This window comes from Prionailurus bengalensis, chromosome D1, assembly GCF_016509475.1.
Source record: "Prionailurus bengalensis isolate Pbe53 chromosome D1, Fcat_Pben_1.1_paternal_pri, whole genome shotgun sequence".
NCBI classification, from domain to species: Eukaryota; Metazoa; Chordata; class Mammalia; order Carnivora; family Felidae; genus Prionailurus; species Prionailurus bengalensis.
The window spans coordinates 15,535,046-15,561,236 of record NC_057346.1 but is presented as its reverse complement, the minus strand read 5'-3'; the positions used below and the strand labels follow the sequence as shown (position 1 = coordinate 15,561,236).

Genomic DNA, 26,191 nt, shown 5'->3' with positions numbered 1-26,191 from the left:
GATGTGGGGCCCATCATTGTAGATCATGCGATGATGCTTTGTAAACCAGACCGGGCAACAGAGAAACACACACATGTAAGAGCCACAGTAAACCACTTTTATAACCTTATAAATCCTTCGCTGAAACGTGAGGTATAATTACCGTCACTTCATCATCCAGGAACAACGAAGGTCTCCCAGCTGTGTGTGGCTGTCTCCCCACTCCTCGGGCCCCCCGCATATGGAGAATTTTGCCAGCGACGTGGGGAACGGCTGACAGGGCACAGCCAGGCTGGCAGTAGTCTTCTGGGAGCAGGCTTGGCACCGTCCCTGTGGCTCCGGTCTCTGGTGGGAGTGGGAAGAGCCTACCTCTGCTCCCTCCCCAGGTCCTTGGGTGTGAGTTGCTTCCGTAGTCCTCTGGACACCCTTCGGCAAGGGTGATTGTCCCTGCAGAGGATGCACGGTCTTTTGTGGGAGGAGCAGTTGGCATAGAGTCCTATCTTGTGCGACCTCATTTGAGGAGACGGCAGTTACTGGAATCCGGACCCTGAGAGCCCGGCTGAGTCAGGGTTATGGCCACCCTGCTTCTGGGATGGCCTTCCACAGCCATGGGGTCTGAGGGTTGGGGACCTGCTTTGCGGTGTGAGAGAGAGAGAGTGAGTGAGCGAGCGAGCAGATGACTGCCACGGGCTAAAGTCTTCTGGGTTGGAAGGCAGCTTTGAGTACGCGGGATCCAACCCCTAGTCGGATGTGTGACCCCATGCAGGTTTCCCACTAGACCCACTGTTCTTCTGCTCCGGCCCTTGCAGCCACAGGAAACCCCTTCCTCTGAAGGCAGCCCCTTCTGGCCACACGGTTCTATTACAGAGCTCGTCCTTAGGATCCGCGGTCTGGGTCCTGTACCTTCTGTTCACGGGCCTTGATTCTGTGTTTTAAGCACAGGGGTATAGGCGAAGCCCTCTTCTGCTGGATAACCCTTTGGCCCTCTGCAGACAGATGTCTGCCCACCGGAGGCCTCTCCTCCGGGTATCCAGCCCCTCTGGTTCCTCGAATGCTCCCTCATCCACGTCATTTCATTTCTCTGTGAGGCTCCTTTATTCCTCGGCTGCTGGGCTCTGTAAGTGGGGTGGCCAGAATCGAAGGAACAGTAGAGACAGGGGTCAGGTCCCGGCCAGGACACTGGGTAGCTGTGTACCTGAGGTTACTTACTCTGTGCCCCCGGCTCCCCATCTGTAAATGGAAGAGATTGGACAAAATAATCTCTTAAGTCCCTGAAGCGTTAACAGTCTAAATCTGGGAATCTCTAGGGACAACTGTGCTGTCTGAGCCGACTCCCTAGAAGGACCTTCTGGCCGTAAGAGGCCTTCCCTTCCCCAGGCCTGTCTAGAAGGGGCTGGGAGATTAAAGAGTCTGTTTGACTGTCAGCTGTTGGCTCATAGCTTCTGGAGCCGGTGGTGAGGGGCCTTGTAGGTTGGAAGATGACTGATCTTTGCTGGGTCTCACAGGTTGCTGGTTGCAGGAAGTATGTTTGTGCTGAGGATCTTAAAAAACCAAAATCCGAACCGAAAACCGAGGTTTCTGATGGGGAGGTAGAGCCCCTGGGTGCTTGGAGCTGTGCTGCTCAGTGGGGGGCGGGGGAGGGGGGGTAGGACTGCTTCCCTAGGGTAATTTGGAGCTGGAGGGCTGGCATTTAGTTGTGGGAATGGGGGGTGCACTAGGGATGAAATGTTGGAAGCCCGGGACAATCCCAATTCAGTAAGAAATGTCATACCCCAAATTGCTCTCCTTCATCGGAAAACCCCCTGATGGTACGTTCACACCCTGGAGACGGTCTGAGTCTAGAATGTGTGGTGCCCGTTGAGGGATACCGGCCGGAAGGGAGGGAGGCCTGGGTTGGACGTGTAGGTCTGCCACTGTTAGCTGCGTGAAACTAGGAGATTGCTTGACCTAACGTCCTGTGTTCTCCTCTGTACAATGGGGTCTCGTGGTTAGAGGCGGTTGTAGGGGTTCAATGAACAATAACGCGGGGGAAGGGCGTCTCACGGTGCCCGGCACCAAATGAGTGCTAAAAACGAAACGATGGCCGTGATGATGGTGAGGACGGTGGTGAAGCAGGTGCGCCAGGTTTGGGGGACAGCGACGGACGGGAGGCCTGGGACTTGGTCCTGGCCGTTCCATCGTGCCCCAGGGAAACTGCCAACTCTGATGGCCTGTAAATGCTCTGATGCCGTCCGGGGAGACCTTCCCCAGGGTCTAGCCACAGTCTGTGTCTGAGGCGTGGACGCACAAGAAGTGAGTTTCCTGATGAAGGAGCCAGACCCTGTCTCGCTGGTCCAGACCTGGGGTCTTGGTCGAGTTGAGGTCCCGCCGGTGGGTCTCCGGGCCTGAGTTCGCCAACTGACTATGGGATAAGAAGAGTCAGAGCGAGGGCAAATAATATATCGCCTATGGAAACCTTTGTGTGCAAATGCAGTGCAGTAATGAACCTGGCAGATTAACCTAAGAAACTCACCAGGCCACATCTGCATTAAAAAAAAACTGTGTGCGAGCCTGCGGGCAGCAGCGTGAGGCTGTTGCAATGCTTTACTGTTATCGATCACACACTATTACTTCATTAACTCGATCGCCAAATTAAGTTAATTAATGTGGTGCTAAGGTCCTGTCGGCCAAGCCCATGGAAACTGCCTATTGTTGGAAAAGGTGATGTTGGAGGTCCAGCGTGGCAAAATCTACTTTTCTCTGGGGAGTGTTGCTCTGAGCTGTGGATGGAGGACCGCCCGCGTCAGAAATCGTTTCCTGGCCCTCGGACGCACTTGGTGAACCTGTTGTCTAAGGATCTGTATTTTTAACCAGCTCTCCGGCTGATTCTGTATCAGCCCGTCTGAGAACTGTGTTAGATAGTGGTAGTCGTTATTGCTGTAGGTGAGGGGTAAGTGTTTGTTGTGGGATATTTATTCTGCAAGTGCCGCTTGCCTGTTATAATGAAAATACTCATAAACAATAGCAACGGATACTCAGGTGGTGCCGGGCGCGAACGTATACCCGGACACCGTCGTTGACGGGGACTCGTCCAACCTGACAACGCTTGAGGTCACCCCCATTTTATGCACGGGGAAACTAAGGCACAGAGAGGTGAGGTCATCTTGCCCGAGGTCACGTTGCTTGTAAGCGGCAGAGCAGGGATTCAAACCTGAGGAGCCGGGCCCTGGAGTCTGGGTGCTAAGTGCCCAGTGCTGTGCTAGGCCCAGGGGATAGAGTGGTGGCCGGGGCAGGGAGCTCACAGCCCTGCAGGGGACCCCTGCCGGTTCCCCCCGCCTCTACTGTCCTGGGGACCCACCGCTTTCCCCCCATCCACACTTGCCGTGCCGGGGCATGGAGACCCCTGAAGCCTCTTGCCCGTCTCTGGGGGGGCGGGTGACAGGTCCAGCACTGGCAGATGCTCCTGGATGAAAAGTCCAGTGAATGAGATGAGTAAATATTGTAAAGGAGGAGAGCAAAATGACTCACTTCTCCCAGTGGAGGTGGCGAGGTGTTAATATTTCAGCCCCCTTGGGTTGTCATTTATGCTGACTGGCGACGATCACATGGGGACAATTCAGCATACACCTGGGAGGAAGCCTCGGTGGGCCCACCCCAACCCCGGCCAGTAGGGTGGGGGCCCACGGGCGTCAAGTTTCCTTCCCCGAACTAATCCGGATGGCCAGCCGGTGGCGGGAGGGAGGGCCAGCGCTCCGAGAGTTGATGTGATGGATATTCAGATTTCAGTGGTGACCCTGGGGGCAGCCCAAATGCCTGGGGGCGATTTCTGGTTTAAAAATATTGCGGTGTTATTTCTACACTTGTAATCTCCCAGCGATTTGGAGCCTGTTTTCTGAAACACGGCGTCAGGGTGGTGCTGCGCGTTAAACGGCAGAGAAGATTAAATGGGTTTAAGTCTGGGCGTCTGTCACATCACAACCGAGCCCATAACTTCCATTTTCTATTAAAAATCCATTTCCCCCTTTGACCAGAAGAAGCTTTGCTGTTGATCTGAATGTCTCCCTCTTTATTTATGAAGTGTTTCCCCCTCCTCTCGTTCGCTCTGTAAATATGCCTGGTTGTGTCTGCGGAGGGAAGGAGGAGCTGGGGCAGGGTTGGGGGGGGGGGTGTGAGGGGGCTTCCCTGAGACTTAAGGGGGCAGTAGGAGTTTCCGGTGCGAGGACGTGCTTTCCAAACTGGGACTGGCTTCCAGGGAGGGAGTGAGGGGGGACCTCCCAAGGCCCCTAACTTTGAATTCTTTTCCTCAGCGTCATGACAGAAAAAACTCAGGCTTGGGACCGGGCAGACCTTGACCGAATGTTGGCTCTGCCTCTTTCTAGCTGGACAATCTCTCCGTGAGCCTCCCTCTCCTCACCTGTAAAATGAGATGGACAGGACCACCTTGGACCTTTGTGCGAGAATTAAGTGAGAGAGCACCCTGGAAGGTCAAGACCCCTGACCACCACCCCCCCCCCCCTGCCCCCTACCCCACGCGCCTGGCACACAGCAGGTGCTCAGTCAGTGTTCGTCTCCTTTCTTTTGAGAACTTGCACCGTTAGCTAAGCCACTAAGCCTTCAGGGAAGTAAGTGGAAGGTGAAAATGAAGTCGGGCCTGGGGCGCCTGGGTGGCTCAGTCGGCTAAGCGTCCGACTTCGGCTCAGGTCACGATCTCACAGTTCGTGGGTGCGAGCTCCGCATCGGGCTCTGTGCTGACAGCTCAGAGCCCGCAGCCTGCTTTGGATTCTGTGTGTCCCTCTCGCTCTGCTCCTCCCCCATTCACGCTCTCTCTCTCTCTCTCTCTCTCAAAAATAAACGTTAAAAAAAGATTTAACAAAATATGAAGTTGGGCCTAGGGCTACAAGAACTTGCATAAACTCAGTCCCCCAGCCTGCAAACCTCCTTGTTGTCTCCTATCCCTGAGGGCCAGCTCGCCACTCCAGCTGTTCCTGCCTCTCGTCCCCAACGCTGCCCCCGGCAGGTTTCTGTGGGGCTCCCCAAACATGCTGTCCCCACCTCCGCCATAGCGCGTCGTCGTTTGGGCTGGCCTGGGTTCTGGGAGTGCCTTCATTTAGATCTTATTTCAAGGCTCAGCTTGAGCCCCGCCATCCCCAGAGCTGTCCCCCTGGCTGCTGAGTAACGGTGCTCTGTAAATGTCTTCTGAAAGAGCAAGACTTCTCTGGTCCCTAGGTCGGGAAGGACCTGGGGAAGGAGAGCCTTGGAGGCTGGAGGAGGGTCTTGAATTCTGCAGGGCTGCAGAGTGGCGCTTGTGCCCCGGCCACCCTTTGCAGTAACCGTAAGCACCCTGGATCCGTTGGCCAGTGGGGGGGGGAGGGTCCCTGGGACCGGAATAGCAACCTCGTCCCTCCTACTCACACCTCCTCTTTATGGGGAACCAAGTATTCCCGCATTCTGTTTGCTCTGCTCTGCAGTCCTGGAGGGCAGGTCAGATGGCACAGTCCCTGTCTTTTGTGAATGAGGACATCGAGGCTCAGAAAGGCTCGTGGCTAGCCCCGGGGACCCACAGCAGGTCAGGGGTGAGTCCCAGGAGGGAAGGCAGCTCGTCAGACTCCTAGCACAGCTCTATTGTCCCATGCCTTGCTCTTCTCGGTGCTTGCTGAGGTTTTGTCACTGCTCTGAAGATTCGAACCCACCGTAGGGACCATGCCGGACCCCATGCGGTTGGAGTGAGACCCTTGCTAATCCCCCTTTTAGGGCCGGGTGACCGAATGGACCCATTGCTGCCGCGGCCACTCACTGGTGCCCCTGTGCCAACCTTTGCACTGGCACGTGGCAGAGATTTGAGATACCGGGTGGTCAGTGCCTCAGTTTCCCCTTTATAGATTTGCTCCCTCCTTTCTCTTGGCAGCTGGGGTGAGGCTAAATTAATGTTTATTAGAGGGCTTCTGCATGCTGGGCTGACAGGTGCCTTGTGATGGTAAAGTATGAGCCCGACGTAAGTGCAAAATGCTATTGTTTTACACCTGAGGGTGATGTTTCATAATGGCAATGCGCTGTCAGAGCCGTAAGCAGAAATGAATGGTTTGTCTCATCCTCCCCAGCTCCCCCAGACTCAGAAGACAGCAGCTCGCATCCCGGGGTGGGAGACATATGAGGCTACTCACCTTTTGCTATAAATCTGCCGTTTCATCAGTCCTGACAGGTGGCTGGACAATCCCAGTCAATTCATCAATTAAATCTACCCATTTGTAGTTGCTGAGAACCCCGTGTCCTTGGCTCTGGAAGGATCCAAGGCTCAGAGTGCGGGAAGGCTGCTCTCATTGTGGCCGATGCTCCTGGTGGCAGTGGAGGAGGCCCGAGGGAGGGGCCGTCTCGCAGGTGGAGGTGTGGGACGGATTTCCAGCCGGGAGAGAGGGAGACGAGGGCTGTGTGTTTGGGGTGGGGTTGAGATGGAAGAAAGGATGGGGTGGGGCGTACCCAGCCCGGAAAGCCAGATTTTGTGGTTTGTCTCCTCCGTGGCTCACGGAATAGAGCGGTTCTATCCCCGGGTCCGGGAGTAAGGCGGCGTTGGGATTCAGTCCCAGCTCTGGCACTGACACTGTATTGCTTTGGAGAAGTTAGGTAACTTTGAGTCCTAATCTCCTTATCTGTGAGATCAAAATAACAATAATACCACTCCGCAGGGAGTCGTGAAGATTAAGTGAGATAATATCTACAACGGGTCTAGCCTCTTATAATTGCTGGTGGTATTATTATTACTGAGGGCTACATCACAAATATTTTCTTACCCTGTTCCTTGAATCAGATAATTCTGAACTCCTCTCTGTCGGGAATCTTTCTCCGCTTCCCCCGTCCATTTGTCAGGCACAATGTAGAGTCTTGCTGTACCTTGATGGATTTCGGCTCCCCAAATCCATAAAGCTGCCGTGGAGAGGATGTCTGATTAACTAGGTTGTCTCAGGAAGCCTCCAGAACCCCAGAGTGATGGACCTGCTCTCACAGGCTAAGCATTGTCTGAGATGTCGAGTCCGACAGGGGGCTCCTCCCAGGAGGAGTGTGTGCGTGTGTCTGTGTGTGCAGGTGCACAGGTGTATTAATTCTGTTCTTGGCCATCTAAATTTGGATGTTGGTGGCCAGGTGGTGTTTGAGGAAGGCGAGGGCCCCCTCTTTGTTACTGCAATGGTTACAATCATCTAATTGTTCCGAACAATTGTTCCAGACTCTGGGCTCAGATTGCCTGTGTCTGCATCCCCGGGCCCTCGCTCACTGCTTGTGTGGTCTTGGGCAAGTTGCTTTGATCTCTTGGTGCCTTGGTTTCCTCATCTGTAAACTGGGAAGGACAGTACCCCCTACTGCATAGGGTTGTTGCAAGGTTAAAAGAGGTCGTATAAGTAATGTGCTTACAACAGTGCCTGGCGTGTGGAAGACGCTTCACAAATATTTGCTGAATGAGTCGCAGTGAGGAAGTCTCTCACAAGGGGAGCAGGCCACGGAAAGGGAGCCTGGCAAATCTGGGTCCAAAGAGAAGCCTTCCTAGGCCTCAGTTGGCTGACCCGTGACGTGCCGGGGTTTCGTGATTTTGGAGAATACTCTAGCCGCTGTGAGTGAGGCACGTTTCTGAGCTTCTGAAAGTCTTAGGAGACAGGCCGCTCCCCTCAGAGCAGGCTTGCTCAGTCATCAACACAGGGACTGTCACCAGGGGAGGCAGTGTGAAGAGGAGGATGGAAAGGTGATACCATTCCCTCCCCAAGAGCCTTTCAGCCGCTAAGGGTGCTGCGCCTGGTGGGGACAGCAAATGCATTTGCCGCTAAGAGGATGCCCCTGACACCCCAGCAAGGAGCCCCTGGACGTGTTTTCCGGCACTGATGCTAATGGCTTCATCGTGGCTTTTTGTGAGATGATGGGAATCGCTCTGACCAATGAGGCTTAATGGCCTCCCTCAACAAGTTGCCCGATGCATTCTCCCTGGAGGCTCTGCTCAGAGTTAAGCCAAGAATATTAATACAGTCCGGATGCAGGCCCTCCTCCTTCTCATAAAGTTGTGGAAATTGAGGTCAAGTTGGGTCCCCTGCAACGTTCTTTAAATAAGCCGCGGAGTGGTTTGTTTGCTGCGTGATCTTCCTGGTGGAGAGGGAGGGGCTTCCAGCTGGAGACCTGGGACTGGGCTGTCTTCTTCTTCTGGGTCGTCGCCACTTGTTCAGAGGTGGCCCTTCTTAGGGAGGCAAGGCTCCCCAGCAGGGAGGGAGGCCCCGATTCCACCATTTGGGGCTGCGTCCCATCAGGCAGGAAAGACTGAGGCCGGGCGCCGCTGTGAGAGCCACAGACAGCTGTCCTCCCGGTCAGGTGGCCCTGCTCGAGTCAGGCAGCTGCACTCCTGAGCACGTCCTCCCGGTGGCCGAGTGCTGTGATGGCGACCGGTCACAGATGCCTGAGGTCTCTGCAGCCCTGTCCCCCCACCCCTACCCCCACCCCATTTTATAAGCAAAGGAGCAGAAGGACAGAGAAGGGGAGCGTCCCCACAGTCAGTCAGTGTCAGGGCTGGGTGGGGTTGGGGCGCCTGGGTGGCTCAGTCGGTTGGCTGGCCGACTTCGGTTCAGGTCATGATCTCGTGGTCTGTGGGTTCGAGCCCCGCGTCGGGCTCTGTGCTGACAGCTCGGAGCCTGGAGCCTGCTTTGGATTCTGTGTCTCCCTCTCTCTCTGCCCCTCCCCCTCCCTCTCTCTCAAAAATAAATAAACATTAAAGAAAAAAAAAGCAAGCTGGTGGGGCTCTTGCTTCCTCACCCAGGTCTTATGCACCCACGGTACCTCTGGTCCTTGATCAGTCCCTGTGGGGCTGTGCCTTTTCCAGAGTGGCCTCCAGAGGTGGAAGACTGCTCGCAAGGTCTCCTGCCATCGTCTCTGCTCCAGGCGAGCATTCCCCTTCTTCGTGCACCATGGTCTTGAGACCTTTCACCTATGGTATGATAGAAAGTGCTCGAAGATCCTCCCTAGAAGCAGTGGGTTCACATTTCAGTTCTGCTGCTTATTAGCAGCGTGATCTCTGGCAAATCACATGACTATTCTCAGCCTATAAAAGGGAATGATAGGGGCGCCTGGGTGGCTCGGTCGGTTGAGCATCTGACTTCAGCTCAGGTCAGGATCTCATGGTCAGTGAGTTCGAGCCCTGCGTTGGGCTCTGTGCTGACAGCTCGGAGCCTGGAGCCTGCTTCGGATTCTGTGTCTCCCTCTCTCTCTGCCCCTCCCCCACTCGTACTCTGTCTCTCTCAGCAATAAATAAGCATTAAAAAATTTTTTAAAACTTGGAAAGGGAATGATCAAAAAAACGATACCAGCTCCTCTCAGGGTTGTGCAGATGAATTGAGGTAATGGGTGTGAACCTGCCTGCCATATAGTAGGTGCTCAATAAATACTTACCAAAGCCATTTCAGTACTTGTCCTAACGTGTGGTTGCCAATAGTGGATCATGGCTTCAGACCCTTCAACCTAGCGGAGTGGTGGCCAATCCCCTCTCCGTGGGCTTGGCTTGGTATGGGAGGTGAGATGTTTTCACTCAGGCCGTTCAAGTGCTGGGCTGGAAGCTTCTGTGGGGCAGGAACTGTCTCACATCTGCCTGTGCCAGTGCCCGGGGCACTGTCAGCTCAGTAAGTGCTTCCTGAGTGACTGGTGCTTAAATTATGAATGGGTGTGGGGCACATGGCTCTGTGGTGTGGGGGGTTATTATCAGAACATGGCTAACCCAGCCTCTCCCCTTGGCTCCCCCGCAGCTCGCCCTGAAGATGTCGGCACCAGCCTCTACTTTGTAAATGACTCCTTGCAGCAGGTGACCTTTTCCAGCTCCGTGGGGGTGGTGGTGCCCTGCCCGGCTGCGGGCTCCCCCAGCGCGGCCCTTCGATGGTACCTGGCCACGGGGGACGACATCTACGACGTGCCACACATCCGGCACGTTCACGCCAACGGGACGCTGCAGCTCTACCCCTTCTCCCCCTCCGCCTTCAATAGCTTTATCCACGACAATGACTACTTCTGCACCGCGGAGAATGCGGCCGGCAAGATCCGGAGCCCCAACATCCGCGTCAAAGCAGGTAAGGTGTCAGCCACCTGCTGCCTCCTGGAGAGCTCCGTCTTAAGGGTGGTGACGGGGAACGGGCAGAGCCCCTTGTTCTGAGGGTCCATGGGGGGGGCGTGGAAGAAGTCTGTCTCTCAAGGAAAGTCTTCTGGTCCTTTGGAGTCTTGGCTCCTTACGGGGTGGGCGTCCTTAGGCGAAAGGGACACCGTTCTGAGCCTTCCTTCCCATTCTCCTCTGCAAAGCTGATGCCAACACCTACCCCATTCATCACTACCTGTGATGGTAACCGAAATGGTGCTCGTTTATTTATTTTTTTAACGTTTAGTTTTATTTTGAGAGAGAGAGCACAGGTGTGCACGCGAGAGGGGGTAGGAGGGGGGAAAGAGAGAGAGAGAGAGAGAGAGCACGCCCGCGAGGGAGGGAGAGAGAATCCCAAGCAGGTTCTCTGCACTGTCAGCACAGAGCCCAACTCGGGGCTTGAACTCACCAAATGTGAGACCATGACCTGAGCTGAAATCAAGAGGGTGCTTAACCAGCTGAGCCACGCAGGTGGCTGGTGCTCATTTATTTAAAAAAACAAATTTTTTAAATAATGTTTGTTTATATTTGAGAGGGAGGGAGATAGAGTGTAAGCAGGGAAAGGGCAGAGAGAGAGCGAGACACAGAATCCGAAGCAGGTTCCAGGCTCTGAGCTGTTAGCACAGAGCCCGATGTGGGCCCTGAACTCATGAACCGTGAGATCACGACCTGAGCCGAAGTCGGACGCTTAAGCTTAACCGACTGAGCCACCCAGGCGCCCCAAGGCAGCTGGTGCTTGTTTAAATTAAGTGTTCATTTCAGTGCTTGAGTCATGGAAAATATCCAGTGAGTTGCTCGCTTCAAAAAACAAAAACCCCCCAAACCCACCCCTTTTATTGAAATATATAAAGAAAAGTACACATATTACGAGTAGGTAGCTTGATGAATTGTCACAAACTTTAACATCCAGATAAAGATACACAACATCAGCACCTCAGAGGCCCCCCGTGTCCTCTTTTCTGTCACCACCCCCCTAGGGGAAACCATTGTCCTGACTTGTAGCAATACAGGTGTTTGTCTCTTTTTGTGCTTTATATAAATGGAGTCCTGCATTGTGTATTCTCTTGAATCCTTTGCTCACTCTTGTGACAAAGAAGAGGGAGACACAGAATCGGAAGCAGGCTCGAGGCTCTGAACTGTCGGCACAGAGCCGGACTTGGGGCTCGAACCCACAAACTGTGAGATCATGCCTGAGCCAAAGTCGGATGCTTAACTGACTGAGCCACCCAGGCGCTCCTCGGCTGTTCTCTTTAAAGAAAATAAGAATTTTCATTTCTGGGAGTGAGGTCAGGAGGTGAGGGAAGGGCTTAGGTGGAGCTACTCTTAATTAGAATGTCACGGTGCCCTGGTATGTCATAATCCGTTGTAAGGTGTACCTCAAGTAGCAATAAACCACTGACGTTTTGGGACTGATTTTCTTAGAAGAGCTTTCTGGGTGGGAGAGGACAGATAATGTTTTAGCCAACCCGCTCTGATGGCAACAAGCCTTGGGTGTGCCATCTTTCCTGGTGATTGTGTTGGGCAAAGAAGGGTAGGTTCTGGGGAAGGCCTCCCAACCTGCCGGCCAAGATCCTGCAAGATCTCTGACTTCCAGGATCCTTCTGCCTCAGGAGTGCCTCTCACAGGTCCAAGGTTCCAAGGAGCTGGCAACAGGTGTCCTCAGGGGGTGAGGTGGGGAGGGCACTCTTGATTAAAGAGCTGGTCTTCATCCAGTTGGTTTGGTTGGGAGTAGATGTGAGCTCTTCGAACCCAGGACCGTCCTCAGGGTATCGCTCCTGGGGCTCCCTGTGGAACTTCTTCTCAGGAGTAGACCCTTTGCACTGTCCCCCTAACACCCTCACGTGCCGGGCCGGAAGCCCTGAGGCCAAGGTTTGGTGCAGTGCCGGCCTCCACAGCCTAGAGGACTGGTTTAAGAGAAAGTAATGTCATATTTCCAGTTGTGTGCCTGTCACTGGGTTAGGATGCAGTTGTCATCACAATCCTGTAAAGTCCTTTTTTTTTTTTTTTTTAATACAGATGAGGGACTAAGACGAGGAGAGGTTAAGTGGCTTGCCCAAGGGCACATGGCCAGCTAGTCAGAGGTACAAGCTATAAGGACAAACAGTATTTTTGCAGTGCTTTCCTGGGCCAGGCCTTCTACACGCTGCTGTTATCATTGTTGTGATTTCCTTTTACGAATGAGGAAACCGAGGCTCCAGAAGCTTAAGTACCTCTTGGGCAGAGTCACACAGCGGCTCAGAGGAGGCGGCAGGCCTGCTTGCTCCCGAGCCCGGCCTCTGCCGGCCCCCTGGGCGTCTTCAGGGCCGTGTGCACCCAAAGCCCAGCTCTGTCCTCTTCCACTCTGCTTCCTTCCCGCGTCAGCTCTCCGTCAGCCTCCTGGGTGCTTCTCTCACAGCCCTGGGCAGTGCCCTGCCCACACCCTTCTCCACCTCTCCTCCACCTCAGCTCTCTCTCTTCTTTGGCACAGTCACAACAGGGAGGTGGGGAGAGAATAAAGGCCTGGGGAGGCCGGGCAGGGCTGGCCTGACTAGAGACACAGCCAATTAAGCGGCTCTTGATGAAACCAGAGGGGCTGCAGGTGCACAGCCAGAGGGGCCGCGGGGCCCTGAGCGTCACCCTGGCAACCGTGGCGGGGAGAGCAGGAGGGCACGCTGCCCAGGTGCCTGCTGAAGGACAAGGTCGGTAGACAGCGGGGCTCTGGCTGCACCAACTCGGCTTGGCAGAGAAGGGTGGAAGGATGGAACGATCCCTGGAAGAGGCCAAGCAGAGGAGGACAAGGGAGAGGCAGGGCCCCTTGGCCCCACCCCCGAGGCTCAGCCAGCCCACCCATGGGACCCGACATGTAGCGTGGCTGCAGGTGACAGCGGCCTAGAACCCAGCCGTGGGACTGAGGCAGGAGGTCCCCACTGCACACTGTGGGGAAGGAACGGAGAGTTCTGGAGGCAGGGGCAAGCCTGGGGGTCAGGCTGTAGGCAGTAGGCAGTGTCAGGAGGTAGGAGAGAGCAGTAAGGATTCTTTGTTGCGGGGAATCTTAGAGACCGCCCATTTTCAGACCATCACAATTTCAGATATTCTCCTCCATTGTCCTCATAAACCACCAGGCCCTTCCGGAAAGTTTGGTGTGTGAGCTGCATTTTCCCAGGCTGCCTGTCACGTTGAAGTGGCACGCACAGAAGTCTGTTGTTACATCCCGTGTCGCAGTTTTTATTTTTGGCAGGTTATGGTCACCGTGCCTAAAACCATTGCCACCCGGGGCCCAGGAAGCATGTAGGAAATCAAGTGTGGTTTGCTTAGAGGAATTCTATCGCATTTCCTCGTTGCCTCCGTACCCCCTGGTTGAATGTGATCACCACGCAGCACTTAGCTGCTGCCCTCAGGCCCTCCCCATCGAATGGTTTGTTAATCCTCCCTGAAATTGGACAGGTTAGAAGCTGGGCTTATGGTCTTGCAGAGGAAGGCTGGGTATTTCTGAGGGGGAGTAGACTCCCCCATAGGGCAGAGAGGACATGACTCAGGCAGGAGGAAGATCATGGCAGGAACCTTGGGGCTGGTTAAACGGGAGGTGGGGGAGGAAGTGATGGGGGGTGGGGCCTGGGGGGTGGGGGCGGAGGGGGCTGAGCGGGCTCTCCGTTCCCTTCTCAGGGCCCTACCAAGTCCCAGCCTTGTGACATCCCCCCTCTTTCCCGCTCCCTCATCTTTCTGCAGTTTTCAGGGAACCCTACACCGTCCGGGTGGAGGATCAAAGGTCAATGCGTGGAAACGTGGCCGTCTTCAAGTGCCTCATCCCCTCCTCAGTGCAGGAATATGTTAGCGTTGTGTCCTGGGAGAAGGACACGGTCTCCATCATCCCAGGTAAGGCAGGACTGTGGCGCCGCGGCGGGCAGGGGTGCTGCGGGGCGGGCGGGGACTGGGGGAGAGATAAAGCAGAGGTGCTGACTTGGTTGTTGAGCTGAGATCTTGAGCTGGTGGTCTTGGTTCTGGTGACTGATTTGTTATTGTTCTAGTGATGCTTCGGCAAAAAAAAGGCATCTTTGGTCTCGGCTGGGCACGTCTCTCCGTGGGGCGGTGGAAACCCACGTGTCAGCGGCCTCTCTCTCTGCTGGGCGTGCGACGGTCCTGTCTGGCACAGGGTGCATCCTCCTCCCCCAGAGAGCGGGGTCTCCATCCTTTCTGGCCCCTGGACCTTTGCTTGCCCTTGCTTTTTGCAATGGGAGGTGAGGCTGGAGGCTCCTTCACCGTGGCGGGCTGTGGGGAGAAGACAGCCAGGAGGCTGGCTGTGGTGTGCATTCTCGCATGGAATGACCAAGCAATGAGCACCGGATCCTGAGGGCACCAGACACGGGTAACATGCGTGTGGGACTTTGTTTTCATGACTTAGCCAAAGACCCCATTAGGATTCTAGCTGGCCCGAGCCTGCCTGTGCCTGGTATCGGGAGAAGAGGTCAATGCCACGTCGTGGGTTCACCTTGCTAGAGCCGCCATGATCGCGAGGCCCTCGTTCTTGGTTCCCTTTTCCTATGTGGTGTTGTCCCTTCAACGGGAAATCTGGTCTGGAAACCCCAAGAGAGGACCTCAAGTCCTCAAAACGCCTCCAGGCCTCCGGTTCCAAAAGGGTGGTTTCCCCCCACCGCTCCCGGCCCCTCTGCCTTCATCCCGGGCACGGTGCGCACGATCTCCTGTTTTTTCTTCCTTTCCCGGCTGAGCACCTTCGTTTGTCCTTTCTGTGAAAGGGAGGAAGCTGACCAGGTGTTGAGCGCCCTTGCAGCTTTGATGTCTCATTGTTGGTCGTATGAAATGATTCTCGTTGCTTGGGTTTTCGGGTTGGTTAGGGAAGGCAGACTTCGATGCATGAAAGCTGTAAAGCCGGGTTTCTAAATCGTGCTGCGCAGTTGAGTCCCCGGGGGAGCTCTTTGGAAGACACTGGTGCTTGGGACCGCCCCCAAATCAGTATCTCGGTGGTAGAGCCTGTGCATCAGTGTTTTTAAAGCTCTTTACCTGGTTCCAGTGCAGTTAGGAGGAGAGCCAATGCTTAGGCATATTTACAGCTGACATGGCGGGATGCTCTTCTGGAGACATTAATTTGTGTTTTGCTCCTGGTGCTTTTTCCTTCTCTCAGTTCCAAGCAGATGGCCAGGCCGTTATGTTTCCCGGCTTCGGAGCTTGTAGCAGGACAGGAATCCGAATCTACTTTAAGACAACCGCTCTTCCTGCCTTTTGTGAAACCATAAGCTCATAGGAGAGGTTAGGATGGGTGTTCTGGCTGGGGAAGAGGGCCTCTGAGGACAAGGAACAAACGGGACATAGACGAGTCCGAATCCCAGGGATGGGGATGGGACTGGAGGCCGCTTAGTGGGTGCAGCTGGAGGAAGCAGTTGGGCCCCACAATGGGTGGCTGTGTGTAGCTCTGCGGGGTCTGGGACCGAGTCCAGGGTTCTTGCGTCCAAATGAGGCATGGGGTGCACAGCTCGAGACCCAAAGGGATCATGCAGGCAGGGGCAACCGGCTGGTGAGAGACCGCGGACCTTGGCACATCCCTGGGGGAAGCCCCAGGAACGAAGATCGAATGGCCCATTTATCCCACAGAGTCCGATGGAACGTGATTGACAGAACATAAAGAAAGGTGGTATTTTTTTATACACTTGAGTTTATGGGCTAAGAGTTATATTCATTAAAGTAATATCAATTAGTAATATTATTAAATAATAATTATTGTTTGAGTGCTACTACCTGCCAGACACTGGCTAAGAAATGTTCCTATGTGATCTCATTTTGTTCTCATGAAAAGTCTGTTAAGTGTATTTTTTCCCTCCACTTTACAGAAGAGGAAGTAACTTCTTCCGGGTAAGGCATCTGTTAAGCAAAGGGGGGGGGGGGGGCTCGAACTCAGGTCTGTTCTTTCGACCTGTGCACTAACCCCATGCAGAACTGCCTCCCAGCACCCATCCACGTATATCCAATGCAGTGTTACTCTGAGTGCAACGGAGGCTTTAAATGTGTGCTCTAGACAAGGAGGCTTTTGGCCTTAGGAAGGGGAAAAAAAGTCCCTGTTGCGTTTTAGGGAAGGCTTCGTGGAATTGAGTCCCTGGAGTTGGTGACCAGACCCCCTAGGTTGAGACTCATCCCACTGTTTAATGAGCTGCGCAAGTCTTTTGCCCCCCTGTGCCTCAGTTTCCCCAGCTGTAATAAAATGGGCATGATGATTGCCCAACTTTACACGGTTTAAGAAGTCAATATTGTAAAAGGTTCCAAACGCTGCCTGGCACACCGAGGACAGCTGTGACCATGATGATGATGACCCAGTGGGAAGAGGGCATTCCTGTTCCTGCTGTTTCCCATGGCAGTGTGTCTGTTTCTATGTAACAGGCCCCGTGGCCCCCCTTTTTGAGTTTCCCAGCGTGGGAAATGGCTGGCTCATCCACACATTCCCTGGCTTCTAACACGTCACCTTGTACACGCAGGGCAAGTGCTTGCTAAATGTTCCGTCGGAGCATGTATGGGTGGTTGGAAAAGTCGAGAAGGAACGTGGGAAGAGTGTTGAAATAAGGGCGATCGAAGTGGGTGTGGGCTCGGACGACATGACGACATCCGGTGCAGACGGGAGAGCAGGAAGGTTAACCCGACTCCTAGGCGTAGGAGCTGGAGGCAGTGAGCTTCCCCGCGGCAACCCTTGTAGTTGGGGCTTCGGGGCAATCTTTGATGTCAAGACAGGGCTGGGGGCCCCAAAGGGCATAATTATCAGGGAAGTGGGCTTGGTCCTAATCTGCAGGGCTCTGTTAAACTTCAGTTCTGTAGCACCTCTTTCTTTCCTTTAGCCTTGGAGAATTTTCCCCCCCTGCCCAGCCCTCGGGCACCATCCATAATCATTCTAGATCCTTCTACAGCCACGTTTTAGATCCAGGGACAGACTTTCCAAAGCACACAAATCCAACTAACATGCTCCCAGAGGAATCCATGAGAACCAGCGACTAGAGGTTTGCTTCCTCCAGCCTCTGTAGATGAGAAGCCAGAACTTGGGCCCACACGCCGCATGCTTTAATTTTGGAAAATGCAAATTGTTCATTGTTTTTTTTTTTTCTCATAAAAACAGGATTATCTGCCTTCCATACTCACACTGTACCCAGTGTGTGTGTGTGTGTGTGTGTGTGTGTGTGTGTGTGTGTGTTGTCTGGGAGGTCGGATATCAGCTTCTCATGGTGGGGGAAGGTTTAATGATTAGGTTGCCGTGAGGTTAGGGGAGGACCCAGGAGCCGGTTATCCCCCCTGATGCTTTAGAGTAGGCTTCTGGAGCAGACAGAACAGTGCTGACTTTGATCTCAGATCCTTCACAGACCACAGGGCCAACAGAAGCAGGTGCTGGAGAGCAGGAGGAGGAATGGGAAGGCCGAGGTGGGTCGCTCAGGGCCCCAGGGGACATCTTCTTGGGGAGAGCAGCAGCCCTTTGAGGAGGGGGCGCGAGGGGGTGGGTGCAGGCCTCTGCTAATGAGGAGCTTACCCTTCAACCCCTCTCTCTGAGGGTGTTTGGAAGGAATTAAGGGCTTGGTGCCTAAACACGCTCTGTGAGTTGGGTGTTTGCTCACAGGTTAGCCTTCCCAGCTGTCCAGGGTGGGGAGGGGCAGATAAGCCTCCGGGAGCCGGCCACAGAAACTCTCAGCAGCTTTTTGCCTGTACTTTTCCCAGGTAGAGGCTGGAGAGACCAAGATGCAAACTTTCCCCAAAATGCTACTTCCCAGAACTCCCTACTATACCCCTGCCTTTTCCCTCCAAGCTGGACGTCTCCCTTCCATTGGGGCATTTAAAGATGTAAGAGCACAGAGCCTCTCACCTATGATCTGGCAATTCCTACCCTTTACTCCTGTCTCGGGGGCCTTGGTCTTGAGGAGAACTGGCTCTCCAGTGTGGGTGGGGTGGGGGGTAAGAGGGCAAAGGGCTGTGCACAAACATAAATCAAAATTAAGGCCTCCAGTGAAGCTGAGATGTGGTTTAATTTCCCATCTGCATGATCACCATTACAATGCATGTTATTGGATATAAAGATAAATCCGGCCCTGTTCCTAATAGCTTTTAATTTCCACCAGACCTGATTATATCGATGCGGGCTCCTTGTGGGAGTTTCCCAGCATGCTCTTCACCAGCATGCTGACTGGCTGTCATGGCCCCAGAGGGGAGTTTTGGACACTGCTCAGATGTGGGCCAGATGTGTCCACCGGTGCTTCGGAAGACAAGCCTGGATCGGCTCCCTTGTCTCTGAGGATGGGGTTCTGGAATGCTGGGTTGTCATCAGGCCCTGGCTGGGCTGGGAGCACGCTGGGGGCCCTGTGTGTTGGTGGTGGGGGAGAGATGCAGGGGCCAGGAGGAATCTGGTCAGAGGGGGTCAGGGGCCTCCTAGTGGGCAGGGCTCCTGGACCACAGCCCACCCTTGATGGTGGAGAGAGTCAGCGAGCCCACCTCCCTGATGGTCCCCAGGGTTCCACGTTATTCCTGGGTTTTCTCAGACCTCTTTTCATCGCTGTGATGTCTGCTGTCTCCTCTGTACCTGTCCCCTCCTCTCCTCTTTGATACCCTACTTCTCTTTGGTCCCTTAAACTCGGTCCACATGGGTCCCCTTCCGGGAGGCCTTCTGTAAGCCTGCCGACAGAACTTACGTCGTATTCTCTTAGGTGATGGGTGGTTGTTTCTGTCTCCCTGCTGCAGGAGGGTATAAGGCTGTATCTTTTTCATCTCTTTATCCTCAGGGCCCTCTTAGCACCTGTCACAGCATAATAGTAATGAGATTAATGATAATATCTATCATGTATTGAGACCTAAATTATCTCTAATCCTTGCAATAACCCTTTAAGAGATAACATTTTTTGTTTCATTTTTTTTTCTTTAATTTTATAAATGAGGACATTGAAGCCCAGGGAAATGAAACACTTTACCCAAGGTCACATAGCTAACAAAGGCTGTAACCTGGGTTTGAACTGGGGTCCTCCTAGTCCTTCTATCTCCCGCTGTCTCTCCAGGGCAAGCTTCTCATTAAGAATGGACTGTTGTTGGGGCGCCTGGGTGGCTCAGTTGGTTAAGCGACTCTGGATTTCAGCTCAGGTCATGATCTCGCGGTTCGTGAGTTCGAGCCCCGTGTCGGGCTCTGCGCTGATGGTGTGGAATCTGCTTGGGATTCTCTCTCTCCCCTTCTCTCTGCCCCTCTCTGGCTCGCTCACTCTCTCTCTAAGTAAATAAGCTTTTTTAAGAACCGGACTGGCCTCCGGTTTTCTTACGGGAGGAGGGCCTGTCCCTGTCTCCTGCACTCGCCTAGGGACAGAAATGTATCACCAACCTTTCTACCGACCTCTGGCTGTGTGTTCAGTGACCAGAGGCCCTGGCTTTTCTGAAGGGCAACAGATCTCTAGCTGAAAGATCAGTGAATAAAACAGCCATTCTAACAAGAAGGCTTTATTGGGCACTGGCTCTGTTTTTGGCCCAGTGGGTGACACAAAGACCGTCCTCATCTGGGGGTTTAGGATTCAGTTCATGCTGTCAGCTCTGATGGACAGGGATAGATAATCTCCACGCAGTAAACAGTCATATACGATCTTGGTTTGCTTTGGAATACAGATTCAGCTTATTAATTGCATTTTTCTCAGACTGATACCAAGACTACCTCAGATCCCATATGTCTCCACCGACTTGGATGGGGGACGGAGCAGACAAGAGAGAGCTGGGTTGTGCCTGGAGACCAGTTTGGATGCATGTAGGCCACAAACAGAGAGAGTCACAGACTGTCAGGGCTGGAAGGGCCCTGGAGGTCCGGGAGCGCAGCCTCCACGCTTACTGATAAACTGATACTCTCTCGGGCCCCCCTTCACCCCTTCTCTCTTGACATTCTCAGAGCCCATTATTTTAACTGCTCATGAGGTGTTTTGTTTTTACTATCAGACTTCCCTCCTTCTTTGTGCATCTAAACCCTACCCATCTTTCAAAGCCTGGTTCAAATACCACCTTTTCCATGATCTCTTTCCCGATTTCTGCTAAGAATGGATTTAAAAATCACCCCGATTAACCTTCTTCGAGGGGATCCTTTTGTGAACTCCCTCCGGACTTTATCGGTTCCTTGCTCAAGGCACTAATCGTGTTTTGTCTAGTATATTTGCAATCCGTGTTCTCCCCACTACGAGAATATATAACCAGCAAGGGCAGGTTCCTTATTTTATTCAGGCCCCTCTTCTCTCCAGTCTTTTAGAAGATGATTAATGAGGATGACAAAATGCCAGTCTCTCCCCCACTAAACTGTCATGTGGCAGGGAGGAAAGAGGCCTAGGTAAGGTCACACAGAAACCCGGTGGCATTACAGGGTTTTAAGCTGGGTGGTCCTTGGTCTTTATTTCACTGAGCTGCTCCACAGCTGCCCAGAGAGAGAAGGCTTCTGTGGGTTCCCCTGTGATGCTCTGTTGAGACGCAAAATGGGGGATCTCAGCTCTCGACTCTCTCGGGCCGTAGAGAAAAGGGGTTGGGATGGTCAGTCTGGGCTAATGTGAACTGGATGGTGTGCTCAAGGCAATTTAACGGTGGGGTGTGGGCCCCTGCCGGGTGAAGGGCACAGGGTCAGGGCTTGAAGAGGAGTCGAACTGACCCATGACCACCTTCTTCCCTTCGGCAGAGCTCCGGAGTAGGGTTGTAGTATCTTCCCATGGAGAGCACGATATAACAGAGCTGCGATTCTTTCTGATGGTGGCCCAGTGAGCCCTCACAAAAGGGAGGGAAGCCTGCCCCTGAGTCTTGGGATACATTCCCCGGGGCCATGGGGGCAGAAGGAGCGCTTTGGGTGGAGGTGGCAGCAGGGGCAAAGGCAGGAAGGCAGGAGAGGGGGTGGGGGTGACCCAGAGAGTAAATGAAGTGGTGAGAGCAGTTTGAAAAGGATGCCAGGATATGAAGTTCCTGCCAGTTCTGGGAAAAAAAGCAAAAGCAAAAGAAAACAAAATGTGTGTGGGGAGGGGCAACATGGTAACGCCCAACTCTTACGAAACCCTTACTAGGGTTCCGGGTTCTGCGTTGGCTCACTTAGCCTGCAAAGCAATCTGATGAAGGGACTATTATTCTCCCATTTTACAGATGAACAACCTGAAGCACAACGAAGCTAAGTGACTTGCCTAAAGTTAGGAAGTGTTAGACCCACACGTGCACATCCGGATGCCATTCTCTGCCTTCCTAAGCCCTACGCTGTATTGCCTCCGGAACACTTGACACACAAAATATATTTTAAAAACTGCCGCAAAGCCGCAAGAAAAAGACAACCGGATGGGAAATCGGGTGACAGATGGGAGCAGACAGCTTACAGAAGAGGTAGTGGGCTGCGGCAGAAAGAAGGCAGGCTGTGGTCTTCTAGCCCTGATCCGTGCTCTTGAGCAAGTCAGTTTCAAAGCCTCTTTCGTTCGTCTGTGAAAAGCGGATAAGGAAACCTGTGCACGGAATCCCTGCCAAAGAAAGCAGGCCTCCGGAGAGGCTTGACTTCTCAGGTGGGGAAGGAGGGGTCTAAACACGGCAGGGAGACGCTACCCCTGACCCCCAGCTTCATGACGTCGTCTGGCCTTGGGCTGTGCTGGGCGCCGGGCTGGCGGTAGAACACGTGACCTTGAGAAGACGGGACTAAGGCGAGACAGATGACCACAGGGGCAAGATGAGGGAAACGAACCGCCAAGACGGTGTGGAATTCATCTCCTTTTCACCTGTGCCTCGCACGGTACCTGATAGAAATGACATTGAGGGAAGGGATGAAGGCCTGTGGGGTCCGGTGGCAACCCAGCGAAGCTCCCTTCCCGGGACACGCTGCCCGGTCTAGTCTCAAAGGGCTCAGACCCTGCTTCAGCAATAACTAGTGTCTCCACAACCCCACACCGTGTAGGAAGGGCTTTCTCGTGATCTCATTTGCTCTTTGCGGTAACCCCCGTTACCTTCCCCACGTTCCAGACGGGGAAGCAGATGCCGTGAGGCTTGGGGACACGCGTGGTTAGGCGGGAAGCGTATTAAGACACGTGTGTCTGGGGGCGCCTGGTGGCGCAGTCGGTTAAGCGTCCGACTTCAGCCAGGTTACGATCTCGCGGTCCGGGAGTTCGAGCCCCGCGTCGGGCTCTGGGCTGATGGCTCAGAGCCTGGAGCCTGTTTCCGATTCTGTGTCTCCCTCTCTCTCTGCCCCTCCCCCGTTCATGCTCTGTCTCTCTGTCCCAAAAATAAATAAACGTTGAAAAAAAAAATTAAAAAAAAAAAAAAAGACACGTGTGTCTGTAGGGCCCGGCGGCAGGTGCCTGGACGTCCTGCCATTGAATTCTCCTCTTAACCCTGTGAGGCAGGCCTGCTACCCGCCCTCCCCTAACTCGTAGGTACACAGGAAATGAGATTCAGAGAGGCCAAGCAATTTGCTCCGGGTCACACAGCTGCTCAGTGGCGAAGCTTTTGTCGCTGGGACCCAGAGTCCATGCTCTTTGCCTGTAATGCACTTTGGTGACTCTAGCCTGAGGTCTGTCTCGGGGACTCGTGGCAATTACTATTTCCCGCAGCAAGGCAGTTACAGAGAGGACACAGCAGCTGGCCCTTAATTCTGTTATTATTGTTTGTTTATTGTTTGCTTTCGTGGGGGAAGGGCCATCAGAATCAGACAGCCTTAATTTATTCCTTAGAGTGCAGAGAGAAAATCCTACCTTCTAAAGCCATAAACCACACTCTGCAGGTGAGAGATGACAGGGAAACATGCAGAAGCAGCAAAGGAATTCTCTCCCTAGTCGGGTGGCCTGACTGGAAATGATAATCATGGTGATAATAACGGTCAGTAAGCAAAGAAGTGATCAATTTACTGAGCTCTTCTGGGATACGTGCTTTTCATGGGCCATTTTGTTTCATCCTCCCTAGTGTCTTATGTAGCGGCTGGTATTGTTGGCTCCATTTTGCAGATGAGAAGCCTGAGGCACAGGGAGGTCAGTCACCTGCTCAAGGCCACAGAGTGAGGAGCTGGGCCCAGGGCACGTTGATTTCAGCTCTGAGCGGTGACTTGGGCCACCTCTCACACAGTGCCCTGTGCCGCCTTTCCTCTGTACAGCGTGCTCTGGCTTATAAAGCCTGCTCACAGGCATAATCTTACTGATCCTTTGCCATCCCATCTGAGGGGGACACGTTCTTCACTTCACCTAGGAGGGAAACCAAGCCTTGGGGGGATTGCGAGGCCTGCCCAAGGTCACCCAGCCAGGAAGGGGGGGTGGGTACAGGAACTCCGGTGTGATGCCTGCCCCTCGGGAGCCCTTGAGGCCCCCGCTGGACCGCACGCCCACGGCTCCCCAGCACCCCTTCCGATCTCCCGGCGGGCGGGCCGCTCTGCAGTTGCCTGCCAGTTGGTTGGTTCCAGAACCATCAGCCGCGGCTCCACAGTCGAGCAAAATAGTCTGTGTTCACAGGTGCTTCTGGTGGTGTGTGCATGTGTCGTGTTTTGCTTTTCCATTTAGTTCATGGCAGGTGCTGCATTTCCAGAGCACCCACTGGGTGAATTTCAGCAGATTTAAGACAACTGCCGGCAGACGCTTTGCCCCGAGATCACGCCGTGGCAGTGGACGCGGAGCAAGCGGCATTGTTTGGTTAAGTTGGCACCTCTGTAAGTTACCCTGAAATCAGAGCGGGGTTCTTTATGGAAGGTTATCCTACACATAAATCATCATTAGACTACCTCATTTTTGTTTAATGCCTACCTAACTGTGCTGCAGTCTAAAAATGTGTGTTTAGTGAAGTCAAGGGTTGCAGGGAAATTATAGGGTTTTCAAAAACCCATTTGCTTTGCTGGTGTTCACATCAGAATCAATCTTGCTTTTAGTTCTCAATCTCATTGCAAACATGCAGGACTGCTCGCCGAATTCTGGCATTTAATGTAGGGTAGCGTTTATTCAGGAGAAGCCAACGGTGCTTACAGAATGGCAGAGCTATGTATAGATGGCACTTCCTGCCAAGCCTGTGATTTTGAACTCTGTTGCGTATCAATGAGACCTCACCGCCAGAACGTGAGCCGCCAGGGGACGGGCTGTGGTTCCAGGCAGAGGTCCGCGCTGGCTGGGTCGCTGCGGGACGAGGGTCCACATCCGTAATGCCACAAGCGTCACTGAGCTCCAGCACAGAGTAGGCGCTCAGATGAGGTTTATTGGATGCCTACAAGAGACGTTTAATGGGGGGGGGGGGGGGCGGGTGCTGATCTCTGGATTGGGCTGTCAATGGCATGAATTAAAATAAAGGGAAGGGGGAGGCCCTGGGGCTGCTGGTCGAGCCCCCCTGTGCTCCTGTGATGCCTCAGATCGGCAGGGCTTGCTGGGAGCCTCTTCTTGATGGAGTGAAGCTGTATAGCAAAGCGAAAACGGTGTAGGCTCTGGCCAGAGATCTGGGTTTAAATCTGAGGCCCGCTCCTTGCTTGCCGTGTGACCCTAGGTGGGTCTTTTTATCTCTCTGAGTCTCATTCTCAGCAGCTGTGAAGATTAGAAGTTAGGTACTTTTTCTATGTGGAGAAAACATAGTCTCCATGTATAGCTAGCATTTTTTATATAGACCTGGTTTTTTGTTTTGTTTTCGTGTTTTGTTTTACAGAGAGATCCTCTCGATGTAGGGTTTCAACTCTGTTTTGTGCTGAACGGATACACGCTAACTGTTCCAGGGTTTGTCATCCCCTCCAAGCCTGGAAGGTCTCCGGGAGGAGTGAGTGTGCGGGTGGGAGCAAGTAGGGGCATCCAGGGGACGAGCGTCTGATTGTGGGTATCTAGGAGTGAGCGCGTAGGGGTGAGCTTGGGTCTCATTACATTGGGGCTGAGCGCCTTAGGGCAGGATGTTGAGGGAACAGACCCTCATGTTGGGGCAGTGGCAGAGTATTTCCCAGAAGGCCTATATACAAGCCCGATATTCCATTGGCTTTTGTGGTCCAGCAGGCACCTTGCCGTGTGCAGAAACCTCAGGAGCTTAGGCATGTGTCTTAGTCAGCCGAAGCCTGCCTTTCTCAGTGGGATGCTGAGCCAGCAAAACCAGGAACAGCCTTCTGCATTCCAGGACAGTGACAGTAGGGGCTCGGAGGCTGGCACGAAGGCCTCTAAATTGGAAGCTTCTTCCTCTCGCATCTAGAGGCTTCTGCCCTCCACATCAGGGTCAGAACATACCTGAACGCCCACATCTTTAGGAACACAGAATCTGCTGGAAGCCCGGAGGGGTGGCTGCGGAGCAGACGACAGAGTGGGAGACGGAGCCTGTGACAGTGAGTGGCAGTGGGGGTGGGAGTTGGAAGCGAAGTCTGGGTTTTCCGTTCAGCTGCTTATGGGCTCAGGAGTCAGCCAGGTATCGGATGCTACCTCTGTGTGGGGGTCTGGGGGCTCTCTGAGGCCTTGTTAAGCAGAGGAGTCCCTTCAGAGAGGATGCCGGGGGATCCTCCTCACCACCCTCAGAGTGGGACACAGAAGGGAAGAGGCTCGCTATCTAGAATGTTCCAGAGCCTGTCGTTACACAAGCCCAGGAAGCCGGGGTACCTGCTCAGAGCCTGCGCCCAGGGAAAGGCACAGACGCCATCAGGCTGCAGCTGGCAATGCCATGTCTTACGTTGGCTTCACCCCCCGAATCTGTCTAAATGGCCATGTTGGCATTAGCAACAAGCAGTGGTTGCATTTTCCGTTCATTATTTAATTTAGCAAATGTTTTTTGAGCATTTCCTGTGTGCAAGATGCTGTGTTATGTAGACAGGGATTCCCAAGGGTCTTTGCTCGAGGCTCTCAGGGGATTTGGAGAAATTCCTCTTTCCACACACCAAGGAAACTCATTTTAATTAAACTGTGTATGTGCGAATGGGTGCGAATAGTATGCGCGATGTAATTTGTACATGGTGAATATGTACATACGTGTACCCACGCACGTACGGCTTTTTTAAGTTTTTACTTAAGTTCCAGTTAATACAGAGTGTGATATTGATCTCAGGTGCATGATATGGTGGTTTAACGCTCCTATACGTCACCTGGTACTCATCGCGACAAGTGTACTCTTTAATCCCCATCACCTCTTGCACCCATGCCCCACCCACCTCCCCTCTGGTAACCATTAGTTCTCTATAATTAAGGG

At 53.6% G+C, this 26,191-nt stretch overlaps 1 protein-coding gene across 1 annotated transcript in view; it reads left to right on the top strand.

The window, feature by feature from the left end:
• The window catches only part of DSCAML1 (DS cell adhesion molecule like 1), a 348,705-nt gene that overhangs the window by 6,488 nt on the left and 316,026 nt on the right, over window positions 1-26,191 (top strand). Inside the window, exons 2-3 of the mRNA XM_043579447.1 lie at window positions 9,720-10,037; window positions 13,805-13,951. Of these exons, the coding sequence (XP_043435382.1) occupies window positions 9,720-10,037; window positions 13,805-13,951 (465 nt within the window). The remainder of the gene's footprint in view (window positions 1-9,719; window positions 10,038-13,804; window positions 13,952-26,191) is intronic.